Source organism: Brassica rapa, chromosome A07, assembly GCF_000309985.2.
Source record: "Brassica rapa cultivar Chiifu-401-42 chromosome A07, CAAS_Brap_v3.01, whole genome shotgun sequence".
Taxonomy (NCBI): domain Eukaryota; kingdom Viridiplantae; phylum Streptophyta; class Magnoliopsida; order Brassicales; family Brassicaceae; genus Brassica; species Brassica rapa.
The window spans coordinates 2,750,411-2,765,851 of NC_024801.2; the positions used below are offsets into that span (position 1 = coordinate 2,750,411).

General features: G+C 33.9%; 2 protein-coding genes across 23 annotated transcripts; both read right to left on the reverse strand.

Annotated features, from left to right (window-relative positions):
* Positions 1-1,226: 1,226 nt before the first annotated feature.
* LOC103845956 (ankyrin repeat domain-containing protein 2B) lies at positions 1,227-3,482 on the reverse strand. Of its 3 annotated transcripts, none has more exons than XM_009122873.3 (9): positions 3,368-3,482; positions 3,230-3,267; positions 2,998-3,137; positions 2,691-2,906; positions 2,450-2,595; positions 2,213-2,378; positions 1,997-2,089; positions 1,605-1,744; positions 1,227-1,506 (listed from the first exon to the last, which is right to left on the reverse strand). In XM_009122873.3, exons 2-9 carry the CDS (start codon positions 3,255-3,257, stop codon positions 1,407-1,409), a joined length of 1,029 nt encoding a protein of 342 aa, XP_009121121.1. In that variant the 5' UTR covers positions 3,258-3,267; positions 3,368-3,482; the 3' UTR covers positions 1,227-1,406. The 3 variants fall into 3 exon arrangements, with proteins under 3 accessions (XP_009121121.1, XP_009121122.1, XP_009121123.1); XM_009122874.3 differs by having other exon boundaries at positions 1,233-1,506; positions 3,230-3,269; positions 3,382-3,441; XM_009122875.3 differs by lacking the exon at positions 3,368-3,482 and adding an exon at positions 3,334-3,356 and having other exon boundaries at positions 1,233-1,506.
* Positions 3,483-4,126: 644 nt separating this feature from the next.
* LOC103845957 (serine/threonine protein phosphatase 2A 55 kDa regulatory subunit B alpha isoform) lies at positions 4,127-8,296 on the reverse strand. Of its 20 annotated transcripts, none has more exons than XM_033275480.1 (14): positions 7,974-8,266; positions 7,777-7,878; positions 7,579-7,678; positions 7,317-7,411; positions 7,143-7,213; positions 6,489-6,994; positions 5,870-6,329; positions 5,701-5,781; positions 5,382-5,574; positions 5,181-5,304; positions 5,035-5,103; positions 4,857-4,948; positions 4,700-4,777; positions 4,127-4,384 (listed from the first exon to the last, which is right to left on the reverse strand). In XM_033275480.1, the coding sequence occupies exons 8-14, from the start codon at positions 5,738-5,740 to the stop codon at positions 4,312-4,314; spliced, it is 669 nt and encodes a 222-aa protein (XP_033131371.1). In that variant the 5' UTR covers positions 5,741-5,781; positions 5,870-6,329; positions 6,489-6,994; positions 7,143-7,213; positions 7,317-7,411; positions 7,579-7,678; positions 7,777-7,878; positions 7,974-8,266; the 3' UTR covers positions 4,127-4,311. The 20 variants fall into 20 exon arrangements, 3 of the variants coding, with proteins under 3 accessions (XP_033131371.1, XP_033131370.1, XP_018510820.1); XR_004449406.1 differs by lacking the exons at positions 4,127-4,384; positions 4,700-4,777; positions 4,857-4,948 and having other exon boundaries at positions 5,061-5,103; positions 5,382-5,456; positions 5,528-5,574; ... (2 more) ...; positions 6,260-6,329; positions 7,974-8,294; XR_004449407.1 differs by lacking the exons at positions 4,127-4,384; positions 4,700-4,777; positions 4,857-4,948 and having other exon boundaries at positions 5,061-5,103; positions 5,382-5,456; positions 5,528-5,574; ... (2 more) ...; positions 6,260-6,329; positions 7,974-8,294.
* Positions 8,297-15,441: the final 7,145 nt, after the last annotated feature.

The following is a 15,441-nucleotide window of genomic DNA, read 5'->3' on the forward strand; positions in this document are numbered from 1 at the left end:
TGTATAGAATAATATTTTAAAAATATATACTTATTAATATATATAAACATAACTTTACAAAACAAAATTAAAAAGGAATAATTCAGATATTTTTTTTAAAAGATAATAATATTTTATTATAAATATTTTTTGATCTAACCAATTTTTTTGATCTAATAATCAATAAGAAAATATTTTTTTTAAAATAAATTATTATTTAATATCTTAGTTTCAAAAATAATTATATCTTATGATTATTATAAAACGAAATAAATATTTAAAACAGTGAGGCTGCAACAAAAATAAATAATATTTCTTATTTATCAATATATTTTTGATTGAATGATTAAAACTTTTATAACAAAATTAATCAAAACTTTAGTTTCTTTTAATTTTATCGGAAACAATATATATCAAATTATGCATAATTTTATAAATTATATTTTTTTTTTCCTAAGATAAAAATAAACAAAATCTAATTTAACAAGATGTTTTTATTTTATTTTAACTGCAACCAAAAAATTGTGATGAGAAGATTGATACAATCTTTTATACTAAAATATGAGTAACCAACCATTCTTAATATGAAAAATCAAAAAAAATTATGAGTAAGTGTGTAATAGTGTAAAAAATTTGTGTATGAATTTTTAAGATATTACAAGTTATGCTTATTAATGCAACTCTGATTTAATATTTATGTTCCCTATTTTTTTTAAAACAATATATTATACAAATATTTTTACAAATATAAGAGGACGATAAACTGCATGAAATTAAGAAAATAATAATATAACTTTAACATAATTAAAATCATTGTTTAATTTAAAATAATAGATGTAATTTAACATATCACAAATAAGGGGATAAATATCTGAAATAATATAAAATATTATATGTGAAATCACATATCCAATTAAGATGAAAAGGTAATAATGCATAATATAATTTTATTATATATATATAGACAAAGAAATTTGTTTTATCAATTATTTTAATTCACTTATGACATAAATGTTGTATCTGAAATGTATTTTAAAGTCCTGGTTTTTCCTTGGCCTAGAAACGGTCTTCAAACTATCAGAATTTTCATATTTTCATATAAACCTTTGATCTCAGATCATTTTTATTGATTATTAAAATTAGGGGCCTTAATATCTCATGATTCTCTTCTATAATCTGCTGGGAAGGTCTTTTTTTTTTCCCTTTTTACAAGAAAAAAGAACCTATAAACGAAAATAAAGAACAAATTCAAGAAGAAAAATACTTCATTGCAAAACCATAAAAGAAAATATCCATTTACTCTTTCTTAATTTTTCTTTTTTTCCAAAGGTAATACTGAAAAAGACCAAGACGAAGGTTGTAGAAGGCAATGGCCTGTGAAACTATTACAGAACACAGAAGAGCCACAAGACATGTTCTCAAATCTCTTAGAGGAAAGCATCCTTCTCAAGGAGCTTAACAACATCGAGCTGATTGTTAAGCTTTGCCACATCAACTGGAGTTTTACTGTCTGTGTTTTGCAGAGTGCTGGAAACAATACAACAATAAAGAAAAACATTTGAGTTTGATAGAAACATATAAGAAAATTGTTTCAAATCTACTCTGAGATTTTTTGGTAAACTTACACTGCAGCACCATTCTCTAAGAGAAGGCTTACACACTCTTTCCGTCCATAACCAGCAGCATAATGCAATGGAGTGTTTTTGTTTTTGTCAACTGCATTGACATTTGCTCCAGCATCCACAAGAACTTGAGCACATTTCACCTAGAAAAAAATTTCAAACAATAACAGTTAAGGCTCAGACCGGGAGATTTTCTAACATGTAATATAACATTATGTAATTGTGCCTGTGTGTAATAAATAATCTTATCAATGAAGCCAAAATGATAAATCATCAAGTGCAAAACTCTTAGTTTGTACAGCCATATAGATTGCTTTGCAATATGATAATGTGACAGTGACAATTAAAAAGGTTCTTGATTGTTGCTACGGTTTGTATCAAGAGAATTGACATACCTCCCCATAACCACATGCAAAATGTAATGCTGTTCTTCCCTCAGAGTCTTCTTCATCTTTGTTACCACCAGATGCTAACGCAGCTTTCAGACCCTGATTGGTTCAAGAAATTAAACACATCGAGTTCCAAAGTTAAACTAGGGCAATAATCCTGATTAAAGGATATAAAAGCCACAGCGTTAAGAACACAAGAGTAGACGTAGAAAAAAATACTACCTCAACATCACCAAGACTAGCAGTCTGATGAACAATAGACTCTTCTTCATCTTCTCCTTCTTCTGCCTCCTCAGGTTCAGGTTCAGCTGCAACATTCTGCTCAGCTCCAACAGCTATACCCATTGCTTCGCCAAGCTTCTTCAAAACATCTTTATCATTCCAGTACCTAACACCACACACACACACAGAGATTAATTTCTAAAAAGAAAGATAGTAAAAACAAATTTCATCACATACTTCATCATGGCAGAAGGATCAGCATCTATCTCAGCTAATATAGGTTTCAAGGTAGGATCTTCTTTCATCTGTGCCATACGCTCAGTAAACTGCTCCGTTGCTCCAGGGTTAGCGAAAGCCTCCATAAATGAAGACATTTGTGGATCCTGAAACAAAAAAAAAAACACAACCAGAGATTCAATGTCAAGAGGATCTCAAGAATAACAATAACAATTTGACAAGAAGCTAGAATAAGCTATACCTGTACCAAGGCGTTACCGAGTTTCTCGGCCATGGTTCTGAACTCAGGGTTACCCATAACCTGATTCATTGTAGCCATGTACTGCTCCGGATCAAAGTTAGGGAGAGCTCCTTCGGTTGATGATGCACTTGGAACAGATTTCTGAAGCTGCTCAGCTAACTGGTTAAAGGTGGGATCTTTGGCAATTTGCTCAGCCAGTTCCTTGATGCTTGGGTCCTGCAAACAAAAACAAACCAAACCCACTTCAACTATAGAGTCAAACAATACCCAAAACCAAAGAAAAAAAGAAAAGTGAAAAGGGGCTTACATTGAGAATACCGGCCATGCTAGAGAAATCAAAAGCATTGAAGTCGATACCAAAATCAGCAGGTGAAGGTGAAGGGGAAGGAGAACCTCCTGAGCCAGATCCCTGTTTAGGGCTCTTACTCTTGGAATCGTTTTTCTCATCTGCACAAAAACAATTTAATCTATAAGTCCATGGAACAACGAAACAGATACCAAATTGAATGAATCTGAGATACAGAGATAACAGTCAATACCACGGGTGTTCTCTGAACTTGAAGCCATCGGTTAAACCCTAGAAAATTCACAGGAAATAAATTAGAAGAAGATCTGCAGATTGGAATTGAGAGATGATCCTTACGAACAAATCCAAGTAAAGAGAAGGGAGGCGATACCTGTCTGTCTGTCTGTCTGTCTGTCGAAGCGAGTAAGAAACAGAGGCACACACGAAAAGAAAAGATAGAGAAAGAGCGTTGACAGAAAGGCCACGTTGCAGTTTGGGTCTATGTTTAAAGGCCTCAATTTTATGTGATATTTGAGCCATGAAACCCAAGCCCATTGATGGTATTTATGTAAAGTATCTACTCCCTCCGTCTAATATCAAGTGTTGTTATACAATTTTTTTTCGTTATTTTTAATATCGTTTTTGACTTTCAATATAAAATTCATTAATTTGATTCAGTAATTTACTTTTATATTGATTGAAATATGGTTAAATGTATAGAGAACTAGGATTTGGCCTGCCCTACGGGCGGGTTATTACACAATGAAATATAATTTTTATATTAATACATTTTTGATGTGGTTTTTGTGAAAAGAAAGGACAAATAGAGTGGCTAAGTTTAAATTAGAGAGAGGACTCGAAAAATTACTACACATTGCATATTATAAGCTCCTGCCTGGTTAACCTTAAATCTAGGAAGCTAGTGACACATTTAGTTTCCACTCACTTTCAGAGTTCAACAGTTATCAAATGTAACCACTGACCTCTTTGAAAGCATATTGGGGTTTTAAGTTCAACCGGTCAATGAATTAACTTACATTTATTAACAGCTAGTTATGCTGAATCATTTCTTTGGGGTTTTACTCTGTCATGACCGAAGATTCCTGAGTATGGGTGTTTGATACAATCATACAGTAATAAAGATTGTATATGACCTGAGTAATTCGGTTGATGGAAAAATAAAACTTTGCAGACTTTTTACTGTCCAATATGAGTCAGAGAAAATCATTAAAACACAAAGTTTTAAGAGAAAAAAATAGTTAGTGTTCATGAAGATATGGTATAACATGTAAAATGCATTTTAAGCCTCCTTGCAAGGCCTAAAAGGACAAAGTCTCAAGTACCGTCATAAGTCTCTTGCCTGGTTTCATGTTTGCCAATTTCGTCTTTTTTCCCCGAGAGGTTCAAACTGCGTATTGCAAAATGAAAGAATTCTTATGTAAGTGAATACAGAACATCAAGTTCAAAAGTTTTAGCAGACAAACAAAGCCAGTTTCTTTTTTGATCAATCAAATCTTAAAAAAATATGAAGATGTGCGGGTGATAGACATCTTGAGTTATATTTATATATATACAACCGACAATCGGCTCATTACTTTCGTGTCCTATTCTTTAGATATGGACTCGAGGGAACTGGGACCTGTCTCCTATGATAAACCACAGAAACAAAAATCCAGTACATCACAACAGCGAAAAAAGGGAAGATTGAGCACAGTAAGCTTACCTCATTGGATTTCTGCTTGCTCCTAAGGTTGCAGTCTCAGTACTTCCCGGGGAAACACCAAACACACGGAACAGATTGCTATACACAAAGAGGGAACACTTATACATGGAATCATAGTCTAATAACAGAAAATATGCTCTGCTTTTTCAGGGCATACCTGTAGGAACTTGTGGCTGCTCGCAATCCATCACCACTTATACAACACTCGAACTTGTCAAAGATGGAATCATTTTCATATAAATCACAGAGCTGAATAGCCAAAGGGAAAAAGGAGTACCAATCAGCTATGCCCCAACTCGTTAAATGCATCTCTCTCGAAAGCATAGGAAACTTACCTTCGGTTTCAGATGTTCATGAACCTGGAAAGTCACTACCGGACCTGAATCCATGTTAATGTCCCATAACTGATTTGCAAAAACACAAAACCTCGAGTTTAGAAGAATATGAAAGCAGACATTGATAGCTTTAAGGGCATATGGACCTTAAGTGTCATGTAGTCACGGCTAAGTAGATATCTTCCTTCTTTTGCAAATTTGATGTCTGACACTGAAGCAATGATCTCAGTGAAGAACAATTTAGAACCAGCTGCGTCTGGTTCCTCAAACCTTACAGAAACAAAAGCAATGTCAAAGCCTTTGCTGCTAGATAACTCTTCAGAATTGCCAGTCTAAAAAAAACTTACAATTTGGAATGTGAATCACATAAAGCTAGATCAATCAGGCGAATTGAGCCTTTAGAACTGCTGATGTGATAACCTCTGCAACAAACAATGCAGTAATAGATACACAGTTGCTTGATGGACAGAAAGAACAGTAAACCATGGCTTACCAGATAGATCTTCCATTTTCTCAGGCTTGACATCAACAATGTTGAAACTTTGATTGGTAATTTCCAGATTCCAAAGATTTATTCGCAAATCATCAGCAGAAATAAATGTTTATTAGGAGAAAAACATGTACAATGGGAGTATATATCTCAAGGGGTGAATATGAATAAACTACCTGTTATTTGAGATAGAATTGATATGATAATCATGAGCATGAGAATATACTCTTCGACATCTAGCCACAGGGCTCAACTACCTGTATATGCCAAACGAACTTTTAGTCTACAAATGAGCAATATTGGAATGTTAAAATGTTCAAAACAAATAGTTGAGAGTACAGCTACCACTGGCAACCGCAGCGATGAGCTGTTCGCTTCAGGTACTTCTCCGTTCACATTTTCAGTAGTTCTTGAAGGATCTGAATTTACATCACAAATCTTCTTGATCTTCTTGTCATCACAATTCTTAAGCATTGTGTACACAAATAGTGAGAGCTGGTGTCATACTCTACACAATTTTAGAATTGATAAACAACAGCTTTTCTATGAGGTTGCTTGCTACGTTATTTTAGATGAAAGACTACTGCAACCTGCGAATCTAAAAGATCGAATCAAGAAGGTACTTGAAGTACCTCTTTTGATCATAAGAACTCTGTCAAAAAAAAAAAAAAATCAGATCATAAGAACCAGGACCTCCGATCCACATGCTTAAGAATTTGAAAAGAGTACCCTCACCAACACTTATCATTGCACCAGCATTGTCGAAGTCACCACCGTAGTTAAGAGCATAAAGTATAATAGCAAGCTGTCGATCAGGAAAAAAATATAATCATCCTCTACAACATGCGTTAGAAAAGGAAAGAAAAAAGATTATATTAAAAATTCGGCAACTTGTTTAGTGAAAAAGAAACATGCACATTTTGTAGTAGACTAACCTATTGAGCATTACAGATGAGATCCATACCGTTTTTTATTAGAAACTCAGTGACCTTTTCAGGTCCAAACGTGTAAGAGACTCCACGGTGGTTCATCCACCAGCTTTGACATCTTTGCTTGATCAGATCAAAGCAGACCACAGAGCTGACCAGAGTCTGGTCAGTAGGTCGCTTAATGTTTGCAATCTGTTCCACGGTTGTCAAATCAGGAGAAAGGAATGCATGCATAACATCTTATGGCTATTGCAGCAGCTACAGGAGGCACTCATAAGAATCTGTAAGCACTTTTCAGTCTCACACTGAATCTACGGTAGAATCCATTGTAGAATCCGTAGATTCTCTTGATGGAAGCTCATTCGTGGTTTCCTCTCAGAAATAAAAGGTTCTCGGGTATTTTATTTTGTAGAAAAGTAGAAGACAGATCATCTCCAAACTATGCTACCTTCTGTCCACGTAATCTCCTAAGAATAAGCAGTTAGCTGTAGGAGGGAAGCCTCTGTATTCAAACACTCCGAGTACTGTCCATGAATATCACCTGAAAAGAAATACCATTACAAATCCGTGTGAATTTAAGAGACCAATGGGACACATTATCATATATGTTCATGTAAAAAAGACCAAACAAAAGCTTAATCCTTGCAAAATAATAGTTTAAGCTCCTTAAACTTCTCACGATGTCTCACCCAAAACTTAGAGCAATTCCAGTGATCTTTATTGAGTCCTTTTTAACTTCTACATGTTTTGAGATCAGCTGCTGCAATCAGATTTGATTGATTAAACATATCTAACCAAACAAATCCAATTCTTTGTCTATAACTTGACAACACACAATCACATTCTAGCTAGAACCAATTTACTTTTTTTTTTGTTCATAGCTTGCTTCATGTCGTCATCCATACTCTGCTGGAAAACTTGTTCACAGAAGCATCTCAATGTAGCGTGTCATCGTCTCCTGCATATTCAGAAACGATAATTAGAATTAGTAGAAAATAAAGTAAAGCAAAGCAAAGAGTCTGGATCTAAAAGAGGAATCTGTTTCTTGACTTTAATTTTAGCGTTTCCCAATGTTTTCCTAGCTAGAAGATGTATATGCTGGTGATAGCTTTAATTTTACCAGACCTGGTTTCTGTGCTCCATCCCCTTACTATTTGTGGCGAGTCTCCCATGAAGCACACGTACTGCATCAATTCTCCATCATTTCAGTCTCCATTAGGCCAATCTGAAAGATATAGGAATGTGAAGAAGATAGAAATCATTGCCAAAGAAATGGAGATCAAAAATTTGGAGAAAGCTTGTAAATGTGACAAAATACTAAACTTTACGGCGGCTGGACAAAAATTTCTCAGGAAATCTGTAAATAGAGGAGGCCGATTAAGGTCTGTCTGTTGTGGAATCTTCTGGCACCTCACAGCACGCACTCTGCAACAACAATAAAACAAAAAAAAAAACTTAATAAGTGAAAAGAAGTGAAATCAGATGAGGTTGTCAATGGAGAAGTGTGAGATGTAACATACGTTTCCTAAGGCGGTAAGCAAGCCGAAGCGAACGATGGAAACAATTTACCGGCGAAAACATAGATGGGGAACACAGAGAAAACAGATCGGTTTCGGCGCGAAGATCACCATCGCTCCAAGCCTCTCAAACCCTGATGGTGCTCAAAAGATAAGGTAACGACATCTCGGAGGTTTTGAAGAAACTGTTTTCATCATGATGATATCTGGAATTGAGTATTTTTAGGAGAAGCCGAAGAGAATCAGAAGTATATTGATTTACAAAAACGATAGGAGTTGAAACGGTGAGATACACAATCACTGTGCACTTATTTGTTGCGCTGGCAAGAGGAGAAGAGAATCACGCTCTTCTTTATGTTATAAGATTGTATTTTTATATTGAAAATATATAAATTAATTATTTCTTTAATTTGTGTGCATAAACTCAAAACGAAACTTAAAATAAAACGGAGGAAATATAATAATATCTGAAAAGTTGACAGATCACATCTGAGCAGAGACGAAGAAGAATCTCGTATCAAGACTTGGATTAGACTTTAACCATCTATCACACTATCACTTCTATTTCTCGCCGACAGTAACTGAAACCTCTAATGTCGAAGTGTCGACAATGATAAACAAAGAAGAATAAAGCACTTGCTCAAAAAACAAAAAGGTAAAGCACAAAGCAATGACATGGACAAACAAAATGTTTTCATTGGCTTCTCAATTTTTTTCAGTTAACGACACATCATTTTCTCATATTCTTAAAAATCTGATGTGTCATTTTTTGGAGAGAGTCTTGTGCTATTCTAGTGTTGATGTGATTGCTTGGTGGATTTTTAGATTTTAATTATTTAATTAGATCTATAAAGAAAGGTAAGTCAAGAACTAATAAATAACAATTACCTAAACAATCTAAATGATATTACAAATAATAATTTATGGTAATTAATTGTCAAAATTATAGAAAATGTATAATTTTTATTAATTCTTTTATATTTATATACTACATAAAATAATTAACAGAACACAATTTATAGAAATTGATATAATGATATGATATTCTTATATACAACATTATATTCGTATATAGAGTACATATTATAATAATTATTAATGTCTTATAATGTCCATATATGTATTATAAGTCGTTTATATAAAACAAACTATAAAATTATCTATCATAGATTACAAAATTATTTTATCATAAATTTAAATTATTTATAAGAGTTTATAAAACATTTATAAAAATAGAAATCCTCATATATATTAACGAGAAGTCACTTAAGTGACTTTTTCTTACATGTCGATCATTTTGTAAATTAAAGAAATTTTTTATAAACTGCTTGGTCAATTATTTTTAATTTAATTTATTTTATTTTAGATTTAAAATTAAAAAAAATAAAGTAGAACCATTTAATATCACTTGCCAAATAATAAAATTATATTACAAAAAATTATTTATGGTAACTTATTAATTGTTGAAATTATATAAAGAATAATAACTTTGATCAATTCTTTTTATATTTATAAACTATATAATATAGTGAACGAAACTTTTTATATTTTTTAGTTATTTTAGTTAGATCTAAAATAAAGGTAAGTCTAAAACTAATTATTATCACTTTCAAAATAACCTAAATGATATTACAAATAATAATTTATGGTAGCTAATTTTCATAGTTATAGAAAGTGTAATAATGCTTGATCAATTCTTTTATATTTATATACTAAATAAAATAATCAATAGAAAACAATTGATTGAAATCGACAAAATGATTTCATATTCATATAAAATATATTCGTAACTATAGTAATTATTAATCTCTTGTAATGTCCATATATGCACTAATATATGTATGATTCTAAAAACGGAGAGACCTACAAGGATGACGGAATTGAGACCAATCAGTCTTTGTAATGTAGGATATAAGATTATTTCAAAGGTATTGTGTCAGAGATTGAAATTATATTTTCCCATGCTCATCTCAGAAACTCAATCGGCATTTGTGGCCGGACGGTTGATTTCGGATAATATTCTTATAGCGCAGGAAATGTTTCATGGGTTGCGAACTAATAAAGCATGCCAAAGAAAGTATATGGCAATTAAAACGGATATAAGTAAGGCGTATGATAGAGTGGAATGGGATTTTACTAAGGCATTACTTCGAAAGATGGGTTTTGACCCTCACTCGATCAAATTGATGATGGAATGTATAACCTCAGTTCAATATCGGATTCTACTAAATGGACAACCGCGCTGTCTCATTGTTCCACATAGAGGATTACGTCAGGGGGATCCTCTATCTCCCTACTTATTTATTCTTTGCATTGAGGCTTTGATCGAAAACATAAGAAAGGTAGAGGCATAGAAACAGTTAACGGGAATGAAGGTGGCAAGAGCATATCCATCAATATCTCATTTGCTTTTTGCGGATGACAGTCTTTTCTTTTGTAAGGCTCAAAAAGAAGAATGTCGAACCATTCTTAGGATTTTAAAGGAATATGAGCAGGTATCTGGTCAGCTTATAAATTTTGACAAGTCATCGATTCAATTTGGTCATAAGATTGAGGAAGTGACCAGACATGGATTAAGGGATATTCTGGAGATTCAAAATTTAGGCGGAATGGGCTCTTATCTGGGTCTGCCTGAAAATTTGGGGGGATCTAAGATACAAGTTTTCAGCTTTGTACATGAGAGGTTAAATTGTAGAGTTACCGGATGGGCTTTTCGGTTTTTCACAAAAGGAGGAAAAGAGGTGATCATTAAATCAGTGGTCACATCCCTACCTAATCATGTGATGTCATGCTATCGATTACCTAAGGCAACTGCAACGAAGTTGACGAGTGCGGTAGCACAATTCTGGTGGAGTCCAGGGGGGAGTACCAGGGGTTTGCATTGGAAATTGTGGGACAAAGTATGTATTGATAAAGAAGAAGGGGGTTTGGGGTTTAAAGACATCACTGATTTTAATACAGCGATGCTTGGCAAACAGATTTGGCGTCTCATAGAGAAACCAAACACTTTATTTGCCCGAGTTTTTAAAGGCCGGTATTACAGGAATGCTTCACCCCTGGAACCGATTCGCTCATATTCTCCATCCTATGGGTGGCGGAGTATTGTCTCTGCTAGATCTCTGGTAAGCAAAGGACTAATCAAAAGGGTGGGAACGGGCTCTTCTATATCTGTATGGAATGATCCATGGCTCCCAACCACTCGCCCGAGACCAGCTAATAAAAATCAACATAATTTATATCCGGACCTTACAGTGGACTCCCTCATTAATTCCACTTCGCGTACTTAGAATTCTCAGGCAATTCGGGCTTTGGTGGAACCACAAGATGCAAAACTTATAGAAAGTCTACCACTGAGCAGAACTCAGAGGACAGATAGTGATGGATGGCATTTTACCAAAAATAGAAAATATACAGTTAAATTAGGATATCAGGTAGAGAGGATTTACCCAGATAGGGCACGACCACCCCCTCTGATTGGTCCCACGGTTGACGTATTGAAAGCTTTTTACTGGAAAATAAAATGTCCACCAAAGTTGAAACATTTCCTCTGGCAACTCGTAACAGGAAGTATAGCAGTTAAGAAAAATTTACAAGGGAGAGGGATTCAAGGAGATATTTGTTGTGCCAGGTGTGGAGCTGATGAGGAATCGATAAATTATGTTTTTTCGAATGTTCTCCAGCTATTCAGGTTTGGGCTCTTTCGAAGATACCGTCGAACCCAGATGCGTTTCCAACAAAGTCGCTTTTGACAAATATAGATCATCTCTTCTGGTGAGTTCTACCACAAATGGAGGATCATCAGTTTGCCTGGATTCTATGGTACATATGGAAAAGTCGTAATAACAAAGTTTTTAGTAATTTCGATATTGACCCCATGGATACGCTCAAGTTGGCAGAAACAAAATCTAAACTCTGGGCGGAGGCTCAGGTTTTAAACGAGCAGCAAACAGAACCACGAACTGTGGTTACATTTTTGCCGACAATTCCGGGTAGATGGTGTTTTACAGATGGTTCTTGGAAAGATGGTGATATCTTTTCCGGGCAAGGATGGCTTAATACGCTAGTGGGTTTTAATGGTTTATTGGGGGTGAGGAATGTTCGGGCTAGCCTCTCTCCTCTTCATGCGTAGATGGAAGCGCTACTCTGGGCAATGGAATGTATGAGGAACCTACGTCAATTTCAGGTTACATTTGCAATGGATTGTTCTCAATTGGTGAAGATGGTTTCGGAACCAAAAGAATGACCAGCTTTTGCAGATTATTTGGAAGATTACAAGATCCTGACGGAAAGTTTCACACGATCAGAAATCATCCATGTTCCACGAACGCTTAACACTATGGTGGAGAGTCTAGCCCGTAAAGCTAGGATGCAACCGTCTTATGTTGTTCATATGGATGCAGATCACCCAGTTTGGTTTACAGAGTCAATATGAGTCTGTAAAAGTCGACGACAAAAAAAAATGTCCATATATGCTTTATAAATAATTAGGCTTTGAAGATTGGACATGTTATATTTAACGGAATATGTGAGAAATTTGATTTAAAAAATGTATTTTCATTTAAGTAAAATAATACAGTGAATAATGTAATAATATGATTGAAAAGAATTGACTAATACTAAACCCGGTAAAATAACACAAGGTTCCTAGTATTAATCTCAAACTAACACAATAAGAAGAAGCCGAAGAAGACAGTAGCAAAACATTAATTAAAAACGAAATGATAACGAGAAAAATAAGAAGAAGTCGAAGAAGATGCATAATACGTGCTGGAGAAATTAATGTGATAATTACATATATAATTCCACAAGCATTTTTTATTATTAATATTCATCAGTTATGTTTACATAAAAATTTATGCAAACATTACTACTGAAATTTATTTGCATCAAAATTAAGGGAGTTTATTGCGAGGCAGATTTCTAAATATTTTTAAAATTTCCATAATCCTTTGTTATTGGTTAGTGGATTCTTAAATTCTTAGTAAAATTCATTGTTACTGGTTAATGGATTTTTAAATCTTCATATTTTGATTCTTTGATTCTATTACAATTTATGTTATTGGAAGATGGATTCGCTACATTTTTACTCATATTCCAAAACATTCAAAATCTCAAGGATATATATGAGATTCTCAGAATTCATGCTTAAAAATCCATTAGCCAATAACAATGAATTTTACTAAGATTCTTAGATGCAGAGCTGATGGTTCTTGGATTTATCTCTTTGCTTCTTATATTCGGATCAAGTTTCATTATGAACCCCTTTTCTCTAGCGAGGCACTTCATCAGTTGCATATACTCATATTCTTCTTAACTGTTTTCCACGTTTTTGTTAGCTTCTAAACCATGATGCTTGGGAGGTTAAAGGTAACTTATAAAATTGTTCATACTTCATAGTTTGACATCTCAGTTTCGTTTTGTTATTTAATTAGGTGGTGTGTGTGTTTTCAGATTCGTGGATGGAACCATTGGGAGAAAGAGACATCAACACTTAAATACAAGTTTTCTGTTGGTACGTTTCGTTACACTTTTGAACATTTTTCTACCTGAATTTTGGTCTTGAGAGCTCTGATTAGTCTATTTGTGTGTGTTTCTGTCAACACTTAAGACACCAACCTCACATTAAATGTGAGATGCGTCAATGGCGGAGGCAGAGTGTTGACAGGTGGGTCAAATGACCCAGGTGGATTTTATAATTTTTTTTTACATGTATAATTTTTTAAAACCTAGGTAAATCTTGCAAATTTTAGCTAAATGACCCTTGTGATATATGCTAATTTTGAAATTGACCCCCTTAGAATTTTTTTCTACCTCCGCCACTGGGATGCGTTATAGGCTTTGAAAATTTGATTGTGTAAATAAGTGATAAATGTAGTCAGATATTTTTTTCATTTAATTTACGTGACTAAAAGTTAAAATTTTGATAATCTTAAAAGGTTATATTTACATTAAAACAAAGAAAAAATAAAAAATAAATAAACAATAACTAAGTAAAATATAAGAAAATTTTGAGCAACAAAGAAAAATTATGAAAATAAAAAATATTTTAATTTTGAGAATTCAAATTCCGCAATGATGTTGTGATTGTTTTTTATTTTTTTGTTCAGACACTCATTGAAGAAGCACACGGCAAAAGCAGTTTTATGGGAACGATTATAATTCAAATGTCAGTCTCATTTTCACATCAAAAACTTTCTTTATTAACATATGTTCTCTCATTAAAAAAATATGAAACGTTTAATATCAGTCCAAACATTACACATGTACATGGATGTATCGGTTTAGTCAAGTGTACGAAGCTACGGCGTAGATCCAAAGGTTATCGTGGCAACAAGCATAAACCCAAAAATTATTGGAGGTAGAAATACTTCTGTGTTTGACTGTTGTTTTTTCAGATAACTGACTGATTGCTTATATGTTTTTATTTACTTAACTAGATATCAAACAATCTCTACAACACTCTATAACTGAGCTTCACTTCATATGCATGTCAATTATTCCTATACGTAATTTCTGGCACCCATTTCTACTTTGACAAGCAGACAACAGATGGCTTGGACTTAGATCATTTCTGATGTTGGATCTGTACGTATGGTTAAGCTTAAGGCTAGAGGACTCTTTTCCTGACAGGGAAGTGGCAGCTTCACAAAAGTCAATCTGCAATGTGTAAGTATAGCCATGACCAATGATTATAATAGCTTCAGTCTTTTTCCTCTGATTTGCTTCACGTTCTGATTCAAAGTAACAATGAATATCCGCAGACTGATTGAGCAGTTCTTAGAGGCAAATAGATTGATCTCTCCCATCCCCTTCTCAAGCAAAAAACTGAGGAGCCGGCGTAAATTCTAAGAATACATTTCAAGTTTGGTTGTGCAATGTTCATGAGCTGTTCGTTTGGTTTTGGACTCGAGTCGCTGAGGTAGAGCTGAAGACAAGTGATTGGTTGTTCCATTACACACAACTAGTAGCATTCAGAGTTTTGTCATGTATTTTTAGTGTTAACTAAACAGTAAAGAACTATATAATTTCATTGATTTATTTATCATTTCGTTGAGGCCGAGGCCGTTGTGATAGAAATCATACAAGCATATGACAATCAGATGCCTTCCATAGTGAAAACTCTTACTTGCACTTGGGTATATGATCTTCACAAGAAGCTGCTAGTCAATTTCTTTTATAGATACATAATTAGTTTATTTTGTCGAATTACATAATTGTTGTTTATGCTTTGTGAATATTTAGTTCGTTTCAGCAAAGCTTGTTCCTCTTTTTTTCTGCCAAACTACAAGTGGCAATATTAACTAACGAAGTTGCTTTGATTCCAAAGGGGGGGGGGTGACTACAACACAACAAGAAGAAAAAAAACATAATCTAAACCCACCACTGATCACTCGAGTAAACAATGGGAATATATTAATAATCCACACACAAAACGCCATTCAATGTCTCAAGTAGAAATCAAGGTAACCAC

Coding starts and splice junctions, on each gene's coding strand:
- LOC103845956 (XM_009122873.3), bottom strand. CDS start 3,257: ATGGCTTCAAGTTCAGAGAACACCCGTG. Junction 2,596..2,690: donor TCGGTAACGCCTTGGTACAG/GTATAGCTTATT, acceptor TTTTTGTTTCAG/GATCCACAAATGTCTTCATT. Junction 2,090..2,212: donor CTAGTCTTGGTGATGTTGAG/GTAGTATTTTTT, acceptor TGAACCAATCAG/GGTCTGAAAGCTGCGTTAGC.
- LOC103845957 (XM_033275479.1), bottom strand. CDS start 5,740: ATGCTCATGATTATCATATCAATTCTATCTCAAATAACAG. Junction 4,949..5,034: donor ATGAACATCTGAAACCGAAG/GTAAGTTTCCTA, acceptor TTGGCTATTCAG/CTCTGTGATTTATATGAAAA. Junction 4,385..4,571: donor CTAAAGAATAGGACACGAAA/GTAATGAGCCGA, acceptor TGCAATACGCAG/TTTGAACCTCTCGGGGAAAA.